The sequence below is a fragment of the Myiozetetes cayanensis genome, unplaced genomic scaffold (genome assembly GCF_022539395.1).
Source record: "Myiozetetes cayanensis isolate MyiCay16 unplaced genomic scaffold, myiCay2020 scf9, whole genome shotgun sequence".
NCBI classification, from domain to species: Eukaryota; Metazoa; Chordata; class Aves; order Passeriformes; family Tyrannidae; genus Myiozetetes; species Myiozetetes cayanensis.
In genome coordinates, this window is record NW_026088185.1 from 35,082,997 (window position 1) to 35,103,421 (window position 20,425).

Here is a 20,425-nt window from a genome sequence, read left to right on the forward strand (position 1 = left end):
TATACCTAATCAGATAAACCAAGACAGACTTGCCTGGTTGACTGAAGGACAGATTCAACGCTTGAGAAACAGACAATTCAAAGACCACCTTGGCTTGCACAGTCTCAGCAGCATTCCCCAACAGAGATCCATCATGGAAGAAGAGAAAACTCCAATAGAGAAAAAGAAAAAAAAAAAAGGCAAACCAACAAGCATTTATTTAACAGTGCCCATACTCCCCCACCCTCCTCTCAGCCCATCTGAGGTGTGAGTGGCATGGTGCCTCCTCACCCCACCACAGGGAGCTCACAGCTGTGCCTCCCCCCAGGTGATGCAGATGGGGTTTCAGGGAGGTCCTTCCAGTCATGAATCACCTACAGCTGTTGGATGGAAAAGCAGAGAGAGGATCTCACCCAGTTAAGGGATAGGTTCTCTCATCTTCACCACCTTGCTATTCAGCTTCACCCGCAGAGGTGCAAAGAGAGGCAGATGTGGCATTTGGCAAGCTGTCAAGACACATCTTTCTTTTTAAAAGTAAGGTGCACTTCCCTGGCTGCTCTCAGCCTGGTCCTTCTGTCTGTAATAACACTGCTGTCAGCACTGAAGATGCCCTTTTCAAACATGGTCAAGGAGGACTGGGTGATACAGGGGGAAAAGAGCCAATTTCTCCAAGTGTGACCCAAAACGAAGTCCTGCCTTTCCCACCTCACTCTACTGCTGAGAGCTGCCTTCAATCCTTGCAGACAGCTCCTCATGGAGATATTCTTTCATCAGACAGGACAAAATCACCTCACTGGACTTACCAGCCACAGGTCCAGCCATCCTGCCACACGGAGGGTCTCATGCTGCACCCGTAATGACACAGGGTCCAGATGCCATTGCCCTGACATCAATCATACACACAACACATAAACTTTCAGTTTTACCAGCGGTGTCATTTTTATTGTTTCATCCATCACACTGAACTCCTCACTCCGCAGGCAGTCTCTCCCTCTAAGTATTTCTTGGAGTTGTGGAGCCCGAGGACAGAATTGAAGCTTTGGAAGTATCATAAAGGTTATTCCCATTGACACCCACCACAATCTTATTGTCTCTCAAGCTAAATAGTAACGGTCATTTGAAAAGTTAATGGTGATGCTGCTACCAAGAGTCTTGTGATGGCTGCACCTCCTGTCAGAAAAAACACTCAAAGTGAATCTGAAATCAAAGCAGACAAAGCTAAAGTTCTGCTTACGAAGACCCTGCCCAGTCACGGCAGCATTGTCTCCTTTGATCTCAAATTCACTTTGAAAATCTCCAAACAGAAGGTGCAGCTCAACCTTGGAAACTGAAGATGCAAAATGGGAGCGCCACCCATTTACTTCTCACGTGGCTGGTGCTAACAGGTGGAGGATGCTTAACAAAAACCATAATAAGCCCCCAGTGCCAATGGGAATTATCTACCCACATTATCCTTTGGTGTCTGTGCTTCCCAGCACAGGCGTGCAGGACATTTTGTTGTTCCAGAAACCACTGAGTGCAAACGGAGTGGCTCGTTCCAGCTGAACCAGGACTTTCTGCATGAGCTGACATTTTGGAAAGTAGTTTCCTTCTTGGAGCTTAGATGGGATTTTTCTGGCTTTAGCAAAGTGGGAAATTGTCCACAGCCCTTAACTTCCACTCCTAGCATATTTTCACTAAGTAATTTGCAAGCACAACAGTCCAGAAAATGCTTGGTCAGAGCAACACGTTTTTACAGCCACTTTATTTGAAAGAGCAGAATATTTCTGGTAATGCAGCTGGAATGACAGTTCCCTAATTTTTCACTACACCATTTGCTGCTTTTGCACACATTTATACCTTTTGGATTTACAGAGAAAACTGAGCAGCACTGCACCATGAGTGGTTTGAATCCACAGTCAGGAGCCACGAACAACCTTACGCTCTCCAGAGCATGGAGGACCCCACAGATCTACAGGAAAGATAGGAAAGGACATTTTTGATGGGGACTGAAGCTCCAATCGCCTCCTTCCTTCACCATGCTGCTTCTTTCCTGATGACACTTAGCTCGGAGCTGGGAAGGGCAAAGCTGGCAGACTGGAAGATTGCCTAATGTGCTGTGACTGACATGTAATCGAATATTCAACCACTGGTCCTCATGTCGGCGGTAAAGTGAATATGACACCCTTCAGCTTAGTTGTGATCACGCCTCGTTCTTCTGCAAACAGCTCCATAAAGGTGCAGCCTGGCTTCCGTATGAGGCGGATGTGTGAGATGGGAGAGCAGTCACGGAGGTCACCTGCTGCCGGGAATGTTCCGAGGACCTGCGAGGGACTGACCTTTAAATGCCAGGCACATCCCAGCCGCGCGCCCCCGCGCCTTGCGCCGAGGTGGGACCCGACGGACACTCTGCTTTCACAGCCACCATCGCGCTCAATGACCTGGACGAGCCACCTGTTCGACTTCAGAGGAGTCTTCATCTCTCTGAGCATTTTCCAGATCTGCAAGTGCTGAGAGAGGAAAAAAAAAAAAAGGACACACACATGAAAAAAAAAAAAAAAAAAAAAAAAAAAAAAAAAAAAAAGAACATTTGGGGACGAGAAACCCCAAGGGAAGGAACTCAGATGTTCGGGTCAGGCCTTAGAAAAGGTATCAATTCTTCTTTCCACTTAGCACAGCCTGCTGCCTGCCCGGGCTCTTTGTCTCTGCCCTCTTCCCAGTACAGAAAGCATTTCCCTTTTAAATGACATCTGAGCGCTGACATGCTGGAGGCACCCATCCTGCATCATCTCTGGCAGATGGTGCAGCTGGCCACGATTTTCGGGATTGCTTAAATAAAACCGCAGTGCCATATCAAGAAATGTAGAGAAAACGCTCAACAGTGCTTAAGATGTTTAAACATCACAAACTGTCTGAGACTTCGGATCGCTGTACTGCGCATTTTTGGTGATGTAACTGTTCTTATCGATGGTAACAGTGAAATCTCCATCATGAATCACTTCTTTTTCTTCCTGGGAGGCAGAAACAAGTCCTATGATGTTCCTGTTCTGACACAATATCAGATTCTTTCACCTTGATATGCTAGGGAGAAGTTTGGACAGTTGTAAGAACACAAGTCAAACGCTTGAGGTTTTTGGAGGAGGGAGCTCCACTGCTGCCAGCATCACATCTGGGATGTCACCATGCCATCAGATCAGAAGCTGACCCACTCCCACAGCCCACAAAGTCAGTAGCATCTCTGCATGGCTTTCACAGACATCCAATCCATTTTAGTGCAAGCAACAATGTTCAAGCCAGCATAAATGCTGGTTTTCCTTTTCCCCTATGGTTTCACTTGCTTTGAGCTAATTAGCCTGATGGCCATTTCCCTGCCCCCTGGAGATACCATGTTTAGTGGTATATGTATTTTGGGAAAACAGCTTTTTAAGTGAAAATTGTCATTGTCATATCCAGGAGTCATTTAGCGCGTTCAAGCTCCACAATATCTTTGGCTTTTCTGCTAGTAGTTAAAGTTAGATGTGATACTGGAAAATAATATTAGGAAACTTTAAGTCATAGCTGCTGAAATCTGGGGCTGTAAGAGTGAAAAAAAAGGGATTTAATTTTAGCTTAGTGGGGCCTCTTTGAAAGTTTAAGCCATAGTACATCCCAAAGTACATGAGACAACCTTGCAGCGTTTATTATGAAGTTGCCACAACAGAGCCATTACCTGTAGGGATCAAAGGAGATCCCTCACATCTGCACTCTAGTAAAGCTACTGAATCCAGTGATATCTGGGAATCTGCCTAAAATTTACTGCCTTACCCAGCAAGGGAGGCACCTGGGACAATGCTAACACTCCTGAAACAAATGAAGGTGCCTGGATTTCATTCTCTGAACCCTCCTCAGTGTTATCTTGCCTCAGGAAAGAGTGCCTGTCACACCAAAGCAGAGCAGCTTGCAAAGTTATTCAGAAGGCTCAATATGAAGCCAATCCCTTAGAAGCTGAGATGAATTTCTGTGTAGTTGCAGGCAGGTATTTATTTATTTCCTGGTCATATTGACTGGCAAATCTCTTGGCCTTTCAGAGCACCATCACCCAGGGCACCACCCCGTCATCCTCCTCGCATTGCCTTTCCCCATAGTCCCAAAACTAGTTGGGAAAGCAGCAGGAAAAGGGCACAGAGCCCACTCCAGAGCCCCTCACACATCTCTCCATGAAGGGGATGCTGTGAGCACGGGCAGCTGGCCGCCTTCCACGGGGACCCCGCACGCAGCTCCACCGCGCCCGGGCTCCTCTGGCCGCAGATGTCGGCTGTTACTGCTCAGGTCTCCCATATCACTGGGCCACCTGTACAACATATTTAACATACAGCAGTTATTCTGTTGCTGTTTGCACTGAAATAATCTTGGCAGGAAATGGTAGTTAAACCCGAGCATAATTTTTTATGCCGTGTGTAATGTAAAATCACCTCTTTGGATAAGTAATATACTCTCTTGGCCTTCTTCGAGGAATACAGTATTTCTTGTCCCATCAGAAATTGGCCAGAATTGGTATTTAATATCTGAATGTCTCCATTCCAGGCCCAGATTTCAATTCCTGGGAAAAAAAAAAAGGCACTTTTACAAACTCTGGATTTTAAATGTGGTATATGGTTGGCCCCTTCTCAAACGCTGAGATGGTAAAAGGCAGCCCCATCACAGAGTTAGGTTTGAATGGAGGCCTCAGATTCAAACACAGATCCAGGATTTGGATGTGCTTTTTGGATTTAATCCCATTCCCAGCCATATCCATTTGATGTAGCAGAGCAGACTATCACGCTGGTTGAAAAAACACTTGGATCATCTATAGCCTTTTTTTTAAAGTGAATTTCAAATTTTTTTTCTCCCAAACTTAGAGAGAGGTGACAAGACTCTGAACATTACAAGAACATCATTTTCTGCTGCTGCTGTTCAAGGGATACAGTAGTTTTTTTGCCCTCTGTTTGCTTTAAAAATTAGGTTGCTAATGATAATGTTCCTCTCATAGATGATCTTGTACTTTTTAATGATACCCATAGTTTTCCTCCACATAAATGACTAAATCCTCACAGAAATCTCTGTCTTGATTAGCACTCCTGCTAGTAAAATTTCACATACTAAATCAGTACCAGCTGTAGCAAGAAAGAATGAAAAAGGCAAGTGTAAATGTTCCATATGCCCTACCAAATTGGCATCTGTGTCAGTAACCCTGTGTTTTTTTAAACAATTGTATACATACATTCTCAGAAGTGTTTTGCTCACAGGATTCTGCAAGCAAAATTTCCTCTGTTGGTACATCACTGAAATGTCACATCTTAAAAAAAACCCCAGCAAGGAGTTTTGCTGCTTCTCCTTCCTACACCCAACCCCCGGCGCGCAACTAAAACGGGTTTACCTCGAGTTTACTGCACCTTTATTTTGACGTCTGCTCCCCGTAACCTGACACTGGGGCACTTCTGCAGAGCTGCTCCACGTTTAGCGCTCGGTTACTAGCAGCACCACCGAAAGCCAAGGCTACTACGGCACTGTAATTATTTCCAAGCTGAACTCAGAAATCGGGACTCGGGTTCCAGCTCGGCGGTTGGGGAATGCTGGAATGGGATGGGAAGTGTTCCGAGGAGCCAACGGCTCCCCTTTCCTGTGACTCATGAGTGGTGATGATGCAGGAGGGAGCTCGTCCCGGGGACAGCCCAGAGCTCTGACCCAGAATGGTCAGTGACTCAGCTTCATCGTGCAAAATCACGATTTGGGTGCAGGGCAGGCCATAGTTACAGCCTCTTGGATCGGCCTTGTGGTCATAAACTGGCTGAGCACCACCTGCTCCATCGTTTTGCTGAGCAGCAGCAGAAAGACTGGAATAGGATGCGATAAATACGAGCACAATACAACTTAAAAGTAACTAACTACGTCCTCAGCAAAAACACTTTTAAGTCACCTTATGCCTATCCTGCGACTGGAATTCAATCAGTATGGCAGAGCGGACTTTCAAAGTTAAACAAACATCAACTAGTGCCCCAAATGGGTAGCAAATGCCGCAGCCTCCCTGTGGAAAGACGATACGGAGCCAGACTGTCCGCTGGTGTAAGTCAACCTAACTTCACTGGACTTCAGTGGAGCTGTGCTGATCAACACCAGCTGACTGTCTGATCTACGGCAAACCCCAAAGCCAGCCACCGTCCTTCCCTGACATGGGATGATACAAAGTAAACAGGAAGAATTAAGAAGCCATTAAGGGCATTAATCAGATGTCTCTGGGAATAATAAAATATTTCTGCCACTTTCAAGATTCAGAAAGACCCTCTCTCCTCGCATTCTTGGCCGCGGCAAAGCGGTGACACTTGTTCTGCTTTTTTCCAGTGCAATGTGGAGTGTATATTTGCACATCATGTCATGCCTGTCCATGGTAATCAGAAGCCATTATTTCCAAAAGCTCAAAATTCCCTCCTGGACTCTGGTATGCCAAGTTTTAGTTCACAGTGATTTCTTTTCTTTTCTTTTTTTTTTTTTTTTCTTTTCTTTTTTTTTCCTTTTTCATGGTTGATTTATAATTGCAGCAAACAGAAGTTTATAATGGAAATGCTGACAAAACCATAACTACAGTGTCACGTTAACGCTACTATTGCTGCCTCTCTGTCAGACTTTCCTTTAACCCTATGAGCCAAGGCTTGTATCGAGTATCAACAAAAGCCCAGAATACTCAGGGCATAGTAGACAGAGTGGAGAACTGGAGACAAAACTCCTGGAATAAAACCCTCGCCTCAGTGAAATCAAAGGGATTTTATCCCTGGTGTCTAGTCTCGCTTCTGCCAGACACTTGCTGTGTAATTTGGACAAATTTATCCTCTGCAAAATGGACAGGAAAATATGTTCTGCACTTACCTTACAAGTGTTGCAGCATGATTAGCAAATCATGCTATTAAAGGAAGCAGGGGAAGGCTGAGGATAAATATAAACACTACCTACAAGTTATTTACCAAAAAAGAAAAAAAAAAAAAAAGGCAAATATTATTCTAGGAATCCTCTATGCCTGGGAGATGGTAGGATCTTTACAGCTCTGCCCGCATGTATTTACACAGAGACATCAGTATAATATCTCCCTGCAACACCCTCATTATTTGGGTCTTGTCTCATGTTTGTGATTTTCAATTTTATTCCTGGCTGAGGTCTCATTCTTGACATTTTTATGTAGGTTTTGTATGCAATAATATACATACATTAGATGGTGTTGAAACCATCAACCCGAGTTACTATTTTTAGCAGAGTGCAGAGGATGGGACAGAGACATAAGTGACAATTAAAGAGAATATATTCAGAGCTGTCATCAGCAAATATTTTTTTCTCTTGCCAGGAATCCTAAGTGTGTAGAAGGGCCTCCTAGGCAAAGTTTTTCAAGGCAAAACTGTCGGGTCATTAAAAAAAAAAAACCAAAATCCAAAACCCAAACAAGAAAATGACATCATCAGAGGGCTGGGCTGCTCCAAGGTTCCTGAGAGCTGAGTTTGGGAGAAAACTCTTATTTTCTCCCTCAAATTGCTGATCTGCCTCTTTGCTTCTGTACTACCCGTGCACAGCGCCTGCAGATGTATATAATTTACAGAGCTTTCCTCATCAAGGGGATTAGGCAGCCCTCTTTCAATATGTATAAGAAGTACAAACACACACTTACCCACTATGTTTTACGCCTGCCTGCAACAAACAGCTGAACAGATTGTGATGAAATTCAGACATTGACAATCTGACAAAAAACTTCTTTTTTCCCTTAAAATCTGGCTTCCAGAAGTTTTGCAAATCTAAATATTTTATTTGAATACCGTTGAGGGCCCCGATCTTATGGAAAGCCTACGAAGCAAACATGGAGATATATGTAGTTAAGGAGGGGGATAAAAAAAAAAAAACAGCACAGACACATACACAAAACGCATCTATTTGGTGCAACTTGCCAATTTTCACAACGACTCGGGTGTGTTTTCTCTCCCTGGCTCCAGAGACTGTAACCAGACTCCTCTAATAAGCACTTTTTGCCCACCAGTGTGTCAACGGTGCTTTAACAGTAGTTTCAGTGTCAAATTGCCCTTTCCTCAGCAGGGATTGTTAAGCCTTTCTGTATTATACTTCCAAGACTCTCACGAGCTGGAGTTGGGAGATATAATATTTTCTTTGAAGTTTGCATTTCACAACACACTGGGATGCAAACAAGCTCCAGTTTCTCAGTAGTCAAACAATTCTGGCACACAGGGACTAGGACTAAATATTGTACCAAATTTTCTAATTACGTCTTTGTGATATTTACCACACGATGTTAGGTGAAAGCAGATTCTAATCAATATAAACCCCCTTGTCTAAACAGGACATCTGGGCTTTGAAATATTCTGTTTGTTGTCTCGAAATTACCCTGTAGCAAGCCACTGTAACACTATAATATCTTAGTCATGGAAAACTTTGGAGTATTTCTGATAAACTTATCATAAACAGATGAGTGCTTTCTCTCTTACAGTATTAAGGTGATGTAAAAAGTGAAGATAAAAGTCAGCTGTATGCATAAAATCATAGAGACTTATGCCAACAAAATGCTGTGTTTACAAGTTTAAAAGCTCCAAAGTCTGAAAAGGCAAAAAATTAGGATTCTTAAAGTAACACTAACTCAGCCACATGGCACATCCTGGCAAGCACATTTAGCAAAATAAACATTAGCATATTCATATACACACTTCTAGAGCGACGTATTTTTAATGTGGCCAAACTAATTCAACAATGGGAATCTCAACTTTTCTCATTTTATGGCCAGATTCTCAGCTGGCAGAGACATATTATTTCAACAAACCGACATCATCGACAGCAGCGAGGCAGCGGAGCTGCTTCCTTCTGAGCAGGCAAGTGCCAGAGTCTGATGCACTTAGGATGACAAGTCTCTCTTTCTGACTTTTATTATCAATATTCATACAACAAGATAGACAGATGTGACTAAGGCTCAGCTCCTCAGCCTGAATCCTGAGCCTTCCAGTACAAAAGCATTCATGAGAGTCGCTTTTTCGCCTGTATTCTGTCACGTAAGAGAGTCGGAAGGAATCCAGCCTTCCCGGTAGGAGGATTTCACAGCACAAGACATGGACAGTTGTAACTCTTTGGACCCGAATTTTGGATGATGCTGATTTTTACTGATTCTCTCAGCTTTATCTGACAGTTTCTTGATTTGTTCTTCCGACAACGACAAACTGCACTGGAGGGGAACATCTCCCCACTCACCACAGGCATGTCAGCGCAGGATCCGCTCCCACATGCAAACCTTCCCACAGAGAAAGTTTTCTGTGCTGAGGACATTCTCTGTGGATAACAAGGCAGACCCAGGCTCCCAAAGCAGCTGCCTGTGCAAAGCTGGCTTATCCCATCACCCCTGAATTGCCCTCCGTGCAGAGGATCTCTGGATGGCGCCGGGCCAACGACACCAGCCCTTCTGCCATCCCAACCTCCCATCACGGGCGCCCTCCCATCATGCCAGGGCTCGCCAGCCTGGGATAAGGGGATCTAAAAATGACACAAAGCCCCCTTTGCCCCACCTTAATATGACCTACACTAAATCCAGCTTGGCTGGGGCTGAGGATCAAGGCCCTTAGACACTCTTAACTTAATGCTCCAGGTAGGAATAAAACTCCCCCCCTACCAGCCCCTGTTTATTTTTATTTTTCTAGTGCTCAAGGTCCTCCTCAGGACTACAGCCCTGCCGAGTGATACACTCTACAAATATGGAAAAACCTCAAAAATTCTCAGTTTAAGAAAAGGTTACATGAAGAGAAGGCAGTGAGAGGCAATTGCATGCAAATCATTTGTATATACTGTGTGCAAATAGTTCAGTTGTTTAATTTTTTTTTTTTTTTTTTTCTCCAATGGATCTTGAACCTCACCCAGCTGGACTTGGAGGCATCCTGGAGCAAGTTGTTTAATTGTTAACAGGCTTCATAGAGACACACGGGAAATTAATCCTCAGATCACCCCTTTTCCACTTTGCAAGTCACCAAAAAAAAACCCCAAACAGACAAGCTTAGCTCTCTGTACCATTTCAAACAGTAAATGTTGCCGTTTCGGAGTTAGATATGGAAGGAAAAAAAATAAAAAGAAAACTGGAAAGCACTTCACACCTTTGAGCTCTCTAGCCTGTTAACAAACTGGAGAGATATTGGCAAAGAGGTTCAAAAGTTAGTAGGGGCGACAGACAGAAGAACAGACAGTGCAATTGCTTCATTTCCATAAGTGCTCATGCCAAAAAAAAAAAAATCAGATTTGATTAATAATTAAAAAACAAACAAACAAAAAAACCCATTATCTTTGAGAATCAGGAATAAGTCTGGCCGGGAAGTTCAGAAAGGCCTAGACATATAAAAACAAAGTGTTACAGGGCTTTGAGGCTTTGTTTACAGCCCTTCCACATGAGTTGCCTGGCTCCCATCCCACAGAGGGGGTGTTTTGGTGCAGTGGGGGGGACACCCACCTTCCCCCAGGAACCCTCGGCCAGGAGCACCCAGGCCACAGGGTGGGAATGGCCATCTGAGAGCCCCGGGCCAATTACCCAGTAACACCCCCAAGCTCTGAAGATCTAAAGATCCCCTGAATAATCCTATTCAGGGAGAAGAATTATAACCATGAAGGGCAAAAATGGGGGGGAAATGGGATCCTTCCTCAGGCCCCTGGCAGACACGGAGAGGACAATGGGGAAATAAGAGCTAGCACAAAAGTTTCCTCGAGTATGTCCTCAGCCACTGTGGTTTCAGATGAGAATTTCCAGAGGCAGGAACTAAAAGAATATTATGATTTTCTTTGGGGGATTAATTACTTTGCTGCTTGTTACCTTTTGTTAGAGGCATGACACCCCGTAACCTTGTTGCACAAGGCACCAGATGTCCATTTAAATATCAGTTTTGAGAGAAAAATGTTTGTTTTCCCACTTGGGTCAAGAAGTTATTTTCTTTCTGCTAGAAACCCCATGAATCTTAAGGTGAGCAGACACCAAAATGTGCTACAAATGATACAGACGGGTGCTGAGTTCCCTGAGTGAAAATAAATAAATAAAGGCAGTCCTTCCTCCTGCTCGCCTTTGCTGGGGACACGTATCCCCTTACAAATAAAAAAAGTATTAAGAACATGTTATGAAAAATAACAAAGAATAGCAGAGAAATCAAAAAGTGAGTGGCACTTCAGATGGAGTTTAGCAAATTAAGTCATTGACCTGAAGAGGAGATTAATACCAAACAAGGTGCCCCTTCTTCTGAAGTAATGAATATTCTTCAAACAGCAAGGGAGCACTGACTGCTGTTTGATGCTGATGACATTGAAAATTTAGGAGAACAGAAATTCCATCATTTTTCATTTGTATGCAAATGCGCCTGTTCCAGAAATTAACCCCTGAACCCCATGTCAGTTTTCATCTGGAGGAATTCTCTTCGCTAGCATCACACAGCGCAGCCTTGCTGCTATCCTGGGGTCACTGGGGCTTCCCCACACACAACAAAACAAAACCCTAAAACAAAACAACCAAAAAAAAAAAAACCCACAAAAAACCCCCCCCGAAAAAACCCCCCCAAAGGAAAAAAAAAAAAAAAAAAGAGGGAAGAAAGTAGGATGGGGGAAATTGGCCAAATCATGCCAGGCTTTGTTTCCCCCCCATTAATGGGGTATAAAGGAGCAATAGAAGCCAAAGGCCGTTGTAAAATGCACATCTCTAATGCCTGGCTCTGGGTCCTGGCATCATTGTCATGCAAAAGGCAGCTTTACCTCTTTAGGCGGAGCAGCACCCACTAATCACTTCCACTGGTGTTAAGGTGAACCGCGGGCCAATATACAACCCATATTACTCTTCCTTTCAGCTCGGGCTTCCACTGTTAAAAAGTTCCTTTGTCACTTAGCACCTTAGACAAATGCGACTATCTGCATCTGAAGGGGAAAGAGATGATGGAGGTTTTTTAATTGATGTGGATTTAATTATGCTAATTTAGACAGCTGTAAAGCCTTTTCAGTAGAGCTGCATAATGGGACCAGCAAATACAGGTGTCCTTCACTGCAGGCGCTTAATGTTTAACCTCAGTCGTTTTGTAAGGAAGGGAAAATGCAAAGTAATGGTTAACCAGCAGAAAGTTCTATTTCTTGAGGACCTAAAGAGGACACTTCACTTTGATTCTTCCTGCAGTCCTATTCAGGGGCTGCAGAAATCCACACACGCTGAGCAGCGCACAAATACTTTTCACTGGAGTGATGAGGATGAGGCTGAAGCACAAAACAAGAGGCTTTGTGTCTGCCACAGACTTCAGCGTCCTGCACAGGGTGTCCTTTGCTTAATTTAGGCTATCTCCAAACAGATGCTTAATTTAAGACAGCCCTTTCTTGTCATATTTTTTAATCCTTTGACCACCTACAGCACCAGCAATGATTAAAACCAGTAAGCAAAATATCTTCACTGGGTGTTTTCTTGGTGTCTTACTCAGACTCCTCTGAGGCTGCTCTGCCTCTACCCTTCCCAAAGTCCCCCATCCCACACCCTACATCCTTTCTCTAGGCTGGGGCTGACACCTCCAGTGACCATCTGGAGATTCATTTCCCAGGGTGTGAGTTTGGCCAGTTCAGGTCCCCAGAGTGGTCACACATCGTGTAACATCAGTGCTGCTCAAAGGGAGGAGAGTAAATACTTGGCCAAAGGTGAGGAAGTGACCACTAAGCTTTTTTAATATAGAATGAATCATAGCCCAGATGTGCTTGTGGGCATTGGAACGAGATGATCTTTAAGGTCCCTTCCAACCCAAACCATTTTATGATTCTGTGATTGTTTGGTTTCCAGAGGCAGCCTCAGTGACCAGGTACCTTGTCTCACCTCAAAGCTCTCCTGCTCAGTAGTAATGTCTTATTTGTGTGACCACAATTTTTTTTTTTTTTAATAGAAATTGCTGTTTATTAAACACTATTGGACTAGGACCAAAATCTAGGCATACAAGTTCTGTTAGACTTCATTGAAGCAATTTCAGGTGTTACTGGCTGAACTACACATCACCCATTGCTGATGCAGCAAGCACAGTCTGCTCAGAAAGGTGGACTTTGGTCCAGTGCTTTCCTCCCAGAACTTCTCTTTTTTAAAGGAGTGCTCTCAAGCTGGTGAATATGCTGAAATGTGCTCTACATCATCAGATGGAGCTAATTTGTGGAAGGCAGGAGAGCAAAGATTAAACCCAGGTGTAGAAAACTATCTGCTCCTACATCTTCTTTAGGTCTCCTGAGGCAGCGAGAACAGAGATAATGGGTAAAGTGTTTTTCCATAACAGGACATAATGTGTTGTCCCATTGCATGGTGGGAGCTGCTCTGCATACCTGTGGCTGTCTTCATCAGGGTGGCACCTGGATGCTGCACTATCTCTGTTCATTCCTACAGTGCAGTAGAAATGGGCTTCTATCCCATTCTACACTGAGCTTATATGATTTGCCCAAGGTCATTGAGAGCAGACAGAAATTCAGATTTTAACTTTTTTTTCCATTGTTTCATCCCCCAGCCTCCAGTTGAATCTCCCCCACTTTCCCCACCTTTTCCCTTCCTGTCTGCATTTCACCTTCTTAGCTCCAGGCACCAACTATGGCAATCCTCTGTATTTTGGCAACAGTTCCTGTTCTGGGAAATGTTAACGACGGGCACCAAGGGGTTAGCAAAGTCCTGTACTTCAACCAAATTACCCAGCTTCCAAGTCTGCAAATTCTGCTGCCTAGATACAGATAATTCTCCCCAAACACTAAGTCCCCTTGTCCCCTCAGCTCCTCCTCAGGAACAGCCAACTGCAAAGCTCCAGATAGCTATTATATCCACATGCATATATTATAAGCATTAGCTCGACGAGCTTGCCCATGACAGTGTCAGTCAGACTTTGCTTCACCCTCCTCCTGTGGTCCAAAGCTGGATCCAACACCCATGGGCCCACGCTGGGCTCGCTGAAGGGCCAAAAGCCAGCTAATCTGGAAGATATCCCTTCCAACAGCCACACCTGACTTCCTGGCCTGCTTCCCCCGAAGTCTCCTCGGTTGTTCGGGCAGCTGGGACATCGACAGCGCGCTTGTGGTTGGGTCAAGTTTTCCTCTTGGCTGCTTTGAGCTCTTTGATGCCATTTTCCTTGACTCACCCTTGATTACAGTGAATGGTCTCTATTACATTTTCAAATAACCTGATATCCACACGAAAGGCTTTGGGGTAGGTTTTATTTCAAGTGTTATCCACCCTTACGACTGCCTGATGCAGAAATTTAAGAATTGGTCCTAGAGCCAACCAAATCCTGGTGCTTAGCCCAGCAGTGTATCAGGTTTCTTCTGCATACCCAGGATGAAAATGCACAGGCTCTTTAAGCAGGGACAGCCAACATACAACATACCAATGTAAGCACTCTGCTCTGTATTTTAACAGATTTTAGGAATTTGTGGGAATTCGCTTTAACGCTGGCGAGTAAAAGATCTGAAGAAATGCTCTTGCAAAAAAAAAAATACAAATGGGTGCTTTGATAACTATAAAGCTGCTTTCTTGGACCAGGAGCCCACATTAGGAACCAAATAAAATATTTAAAGGCAAAAATCTTGCAAAGTTTCCTCCTGTGAAAGGGAAAATATGGTCTATGCTATACCAGACCTTCCTTTTGCAAAATCTGTTTAGGAGTTGCCATGAAACAAGCAGGATTCAACAAAGAGCTTGACAATTTCTGTTAAAGTTGCATTTATATATATTTCTAGGAACCGTTGGTTTGATTTTTCTTTAAAACCAAGTGTCAGGTTGCATTTCAGACCACATATAAATATAATTTTGCTCTCACATAATGCTTTTGTATCTGGTGTAATTCCATTTACTGCAGCGGTGTTACCTTTCAGTTACCCTAATGGGAACAAGAGCAGAATTACACTGATAAAAAAAGCTGCTTGCAGAAAGAAATACAGAAAGAAAGAACACTGGAATAAATACTTCCTCTGGCTTATTTAATATATTTGCTTGTCCAAATTGTAGCAAAGATATTTATTTCAAGAAATAGTGTTTGATCAGCAAGAGTAAACACTGATATGTCTAAAACTCCAAAAAGCAGTTTTTACAATTCATCAAACGACACCTAAGATTGTTTAGTTGGGCAGCTGAAAGAAACAACAAAAGGTTTCAGGTCATATAATTATACCCTTCTGTTTCCCAACTTTCTTAGAAATCTCTGCCTAAAAATAAGTCCAGCATCCGGATGCCTTGAACAATTGGCTTATTTTAAAAGATATAAAAACTCTTATTACAGCCTTAGCCATTTTAAGGTCTCGGTGCTGACACAGAGTAACAGTGCTTAGCACTCCTATATACCGCTTTCCATCTCCAAAGCACTTTACAAACATTAGCTAATTAATCCTCACAACACCCCTGTGAGGTATGTAGGTAAGTATTGTCATCCAATTAGGTAAGTATTAAGCACTGTTATCCCACCAGATAAGTATTAAGGTCTCCCATTTTACTGGGGATCCTGAGGACAACAGGTTAAGTTACTTACCAAAGGTCACAGGGGGAGTCAGTAGAATAAAACTTGGGATGCTTTGGTTTCTTGGTAGCTATTCAGGCATCCGGGCAGCATCCGGTGCTGCTCCCTCCACAAAGGCACCCGTGGCCATCCACATGGAAATTAGGGTTTTCTATAACCCCACAAGACACTGAGCCATGGGTACAGCACTGGGGAAAATAAACACCTGAGAAGCTTCCCCTCTTCGGGGCGGGCAAAGATGACATTGCCTAGCAAAACTCTCAGGAAGTTTTAAAGTATAAAGGTCTTGGATTGGTGTGTTTTCCTGTTGGCACACATGGACAAGCATTCTAAAGTATCATCAGGCCTTGCCAGCCACAAGCTCCCTCTTCCCTTCCCAATTTGCCTTTCTTTCCTATAAAGGTGGACTCATAAAGTCTCACATCTGTGCCACAAAGATATAAACCTTTCAGTCGTGGATTGTATCTCCTGAACATAAAAAAGTCCATTCTGAAGCCCCAGCTCAGAGGCTTCCAGGTTTGTAGGTAGGCTTGAATCCCCAAATACACTTGATGTGACAGATCGCTTTTCAGAGGATCCAGAGAACAGGGCCAGCCCAGCACATTTTGGGTTTAATCTACTCTTAACAGATGTCAAGCTGGTGAAATAACATCATCTGTCCCCCAGAGACAATGCCAGTGCTCACATCTGCTTCTAATTTCACTTCATTGCTAGAGAAAAAGTGAAAGCTCCTGCTGTAGCTCCACTTAAAGCTGTGTTTGCAAGTTAAAAGAGTCCTGTCCAAAGGCCCAAAGGTTGGACTCAATGATCTTGGAGGTCTTTTCCAACCTAAATGATTCTGTGATTGACTTGGAATCCAGCAGGTTTTGTGAAGTTATTGAACTCTAGATCTGTCTAAGATGACCTCCAAAAAAGCAAAACCCACCCCAAGGGAGCCTGCAGAAGCTGAAATCCCAAACAGTGCATACTGCAGGGTCTGCCCAAAGACCCAGCATTTGCTGAGACATGAAGGACAGTCCTGACTGTCCTCTGCTCAGCAATTTGGCACTTGACTAGTGGCAATGTCATCCAGCCCTTCCTCTGAATGCAGGGGACCAGCATTCAGCGATGCTCCAGCTTGAGCTGGAGCTGAGGCAAGTCCCAAGTGTTTAAAAAAAAAAAGACCTTGACTAGATTTCAACTGAGCTGATTTATGTTTTCAAGTGGAAGGTGGTTTTAGCTGAAGTAAACTACACAGTTTTTAGATCATTCAAAATTCATGGCAGTTTGATCCCACAGGACATCAAACAAACACAAATGATTTGCCAGGAATCCCTACAAATTGAAATAACCAAACCTTGTGCAGTTCCAGCAAAAGTCTTGAACAACTTTTAAGGAAGGAAAAAAAAAAGGACTAAAATAGATAACTTTTATTTTATCCATCTACACAAAAACAATTCCAATGCAATACATATCCAGATCAAATGCACACAAAGGAGCAGCCCAAACATCTAAGATCTTGAAACTCAAAAACCCTCCAACCCACAAACCAATAGCAAATAGACAAATGGAAATAGGAGTCATGAAAACAGAAGGTGGATTTAGATTCGGTTGCATTCTTTGGAGTGGTTTTATTATAACATCAACTTAAAATAAAAAAAAGAAACAACCAACAAATTGAGAAGGCTAACACAAAATGCAGGTAACAGACATATCAGTTACAGTCATGAGAAAGAAACAGACAACCAAAACTGTGACAAGAATGTGCTTAGTTATTATATTCTTTCAAGCTTGGTCTGCCAGCATTTTTTCCTCTTTTTTTTTTTTCTTTCTATGTACTGGTCATCAGTGCCTGCCAAAAGACTTTCTGTGGATTTCTGCAATCCCATTTTCCCAAAATCGGAGGAAAGGATGTTTCTCCACAACCACAAGACCCAGCTGTAGGTTTTACACCATGATTTGTAGCTGTAAACCAACACAGTGACAGGCCACCCCCCCGCCTAAATAACCAAGACCAAGCCAGTACCGAATTTTCAGTGTGGGTTATGCAAAAGGAAAGGATTAAAAAATGAAAAGAGCATTCACTTCATGTTGCTCCTTTAAAACATTATCACATAGCTCCTTTTTTTTTTTCCCTAACCTGACCTTTTTTTTCCCCAACGGTTTATCTATAACTTAATATAACTAATTCTTTTGAAATAATGTTCACAGTTAGCATAATTGGTGTTACATAGTTCTAATGTACATTACAGAATATTCTGTCACTAGACACTAAATTGAAATTTTAAAGAAAATGATAGAAATAGCTGTAAGGGAAAAAGTACCCTTTTAAATCTAATTTGCTATGCACCGCAGTAGGGTAATGGATGCAATGAAAGTTCCTTTATTGAGTTCCCATGTCCAAAAGGTATTTAGGTAGCAAAGGATGTTAAGCAGACCCCCTGTGCTCCTCCTTTAAGTAAAGATAGCAGGAAATAAGGTATATAGGTTTGTGTCCTCCTGATTTTTATTTCCTCAGGAGTACAACTTATGCAAAGGGCACCTTAGGCTACTTGGAGGATCACAAAGGGTGCCCTCGACCCCCTCGCTGTCTGCATGAATAGAAGCATCTAAAGGATGGCTGAAGCCATACAGCGAGTTAAATCCTTCAGGTGGGTCTTTTCAAATTCCAATAGTGAGGAGTTACTGGAGAATTGGTAAGGATTTCACTAGGCCCCAGCAGGTTTGAGATCAAAAGCCCTGGTTAAATAAAAGCCTGTTGGGAAATCTTAAAACCTCTTTGTAATGTAACTTAAAAAAGTTAATACAAAGAGCCCTTAGACTGAAGCCTGTAACAGCATGAACAAAGAGTATATCAAAACTGATTCCATTAAGGGAAGGCAGACAAATAAATTCATTTAATTTAAAGCGAAATCAGATATATTGCTCTGCTAAAAACTAAAAAGCATACCAGGGAAAAAAAAAAAACCAACAGATTTTACAATACACATGCACATAGAGCTGTGCATAATAGAGATAGATATATATAAAATCTATTTATAAATATCTCTCAGAACAGAGAACAGAACATTATATACACACGTATATGTTTAAGTATCAATTTATCCAATATGTGCATGTGTGTGTGTGTATAATTCTAATATATACATATTTTTATCATTTATGAGGCCTCACGCTGGGCTCTCAAATCTGCAGTTTAGATATATCTATATATGCATCCAGAAAAACGCAGCTGAAAGAGCCCCTACATTCAAACTGACACAAGACATTTTTCAACCCAATTAATTAAAAAAGATGGGTGCTCATCAGTCAGCTGGCACAGGATTTTTCTCCATCATCTTGCCAAAGTGTCACAGTGTTACTTGCGCAGCATGTTGGAAACAGAAAATCTGGGACTAGGATTTCGGTATCATTTATTAGCTGACCTCTTTCTGAGCAGCTCTTACACTTTTAACTCGTTGGGGGTCCTGCACCGGAGGCAGAGGGGTAGAAAAGACATGGAATTAGCATATATTGGGAAAGTCCTTTAGGATCTTCCTCTGGGCGACAGCGCTGGAGATGTCGTGTTGGGAATCAGTGGCACATACACCAGGGATTGTGCTCCATATGCACAAAGCAAGCTGTCTCCTGAGCCTCCTACGAGCATGGGATGGCTGTGTCGCTGTGGGACCATGACTGGGGGTCCCTCACCGCACACCAGAGCCATGTCACTTGGGTGCAGGATGCTCTGGACCCCTTGGGAGGAAGGAGAAAGACGCCCCGTTGCCCCATGGCTCACTCTCCCCAAAACAGTCACTAAGAATTTTCCTCCCTCCAAGAAAGGAAAGGAGGCTCTGAATTTTGTGCAGCTTTGTGAGGCTTTTCATTATGATTGTGATGGGGGAGATGTGGATATCTCCTTAGCTAGAAAGCATATTTCACTGTTTAAGACATAACCCTCCTCTCACAGACCCCATAGGTTGTGCAGCTGGAAGAGGGAGATGTGTTGTACAGACAAGGTGAACGTCTGCAAAGATCACTGTCAGTGTTCTGCAGGATTTTTTAAAAAGCTTTTTTCCTTAAAAATTAAATCTGACATTTTAGTTCAGCAATGCTAATCCTGAGCTCACTCAGGTATATAGTGAGGGAATGGGTTCCACCCTCATTCTCTTAAACACCAATTCATGCTACCAACCCATGAAATGCTGCCCCTACAGCAAGATCAAATCACTCTGTTCCTTTACCCTTTAAGAACACTTTTCTGGATATGACAAATCATCAACATATCTCACATATGGTGCCTTTCATCCCAGCAAGCAGCACTGGTTTCACAACCTACACTAATGGCAATAATTTTCCTTCATTTTATTTAACCCCCTAAAATGCACATCAAATCAAAACCTTTAAACTATACGTCTGGTTATCATTTTATCATTTATGTGGTTATCATTTATATCTGGTATCATTTTAGCAACACCTTTCCTAGTGATTTTGGGCGGATTCCACCAAACTAGTGCAGGGACCACTATTATCAATAGACCATCACTCTGTGCACCAAATCACTGTGGTGTTTGCCAAAGAATTGCCATTTGCAAAAGAAACCACAGGAAAATGGGAAAATGAAGAACTGCAGATGAATATGGGACCATGGGGGAAAGCCAGGTAAAAGGCATTTGGGGACCTCAGTCTCAGTGTTGTGACTCACATCATTGCCCTAGCAACAAGTGTCTAATAATCACAGGAGATAAATGTCACTTTTGACTCCTTGTTTGAGAGAAAATCTCTCTGAAAACACTGTATCTAACAATATCAAATTTTGTGGTGGCTTCTGCATGGGTGGTAATTTTTAGACCGGTAGAGGATGAGGTTTTCTGGTTCAAACAGGAATTAATTGAGGGAAGTCATATGGCTTGTGTTACACACGTGACACCAGATGATCCAAATAGTCCTTTCTTGGCCTTATAATCTACAAATAACCTTGTAGAGGTACTGCTCTC

At 43.0% G+C, this 20,425-nt stretch overlaps 1 protein-coding gene across 14 annotated transcripts in view; it reads right to left on the reverse strand.

Moving 5' to 3' along the window:
- Window positions 1-1,715: 1,715 nt before the first annotated feature.
- The window catches only part of GTDC1 (glycosyltransferase like domain containing 1), a 208,266-nt gene continuing 189,556 nt past the window's right edge, over window positions 1,716-20,425 (reverse strand). For all 14 annotated transcript variants that reach the window (XM_050340496.1, XM_050340493.1, XM_050340495.1 and 11 more), the window contains one exon: window positions 1,716-2,468. In XM_050340496.1, the coding sequence (XP_050196453.1) occupies window positions 2,115-2,468 (354 nt within the window). In that variant the 3' untranslated portion in view covers window positions 1,716-2,114. The remainder of the gene's footprint in view (window positions 2,469-20,425) is intronic.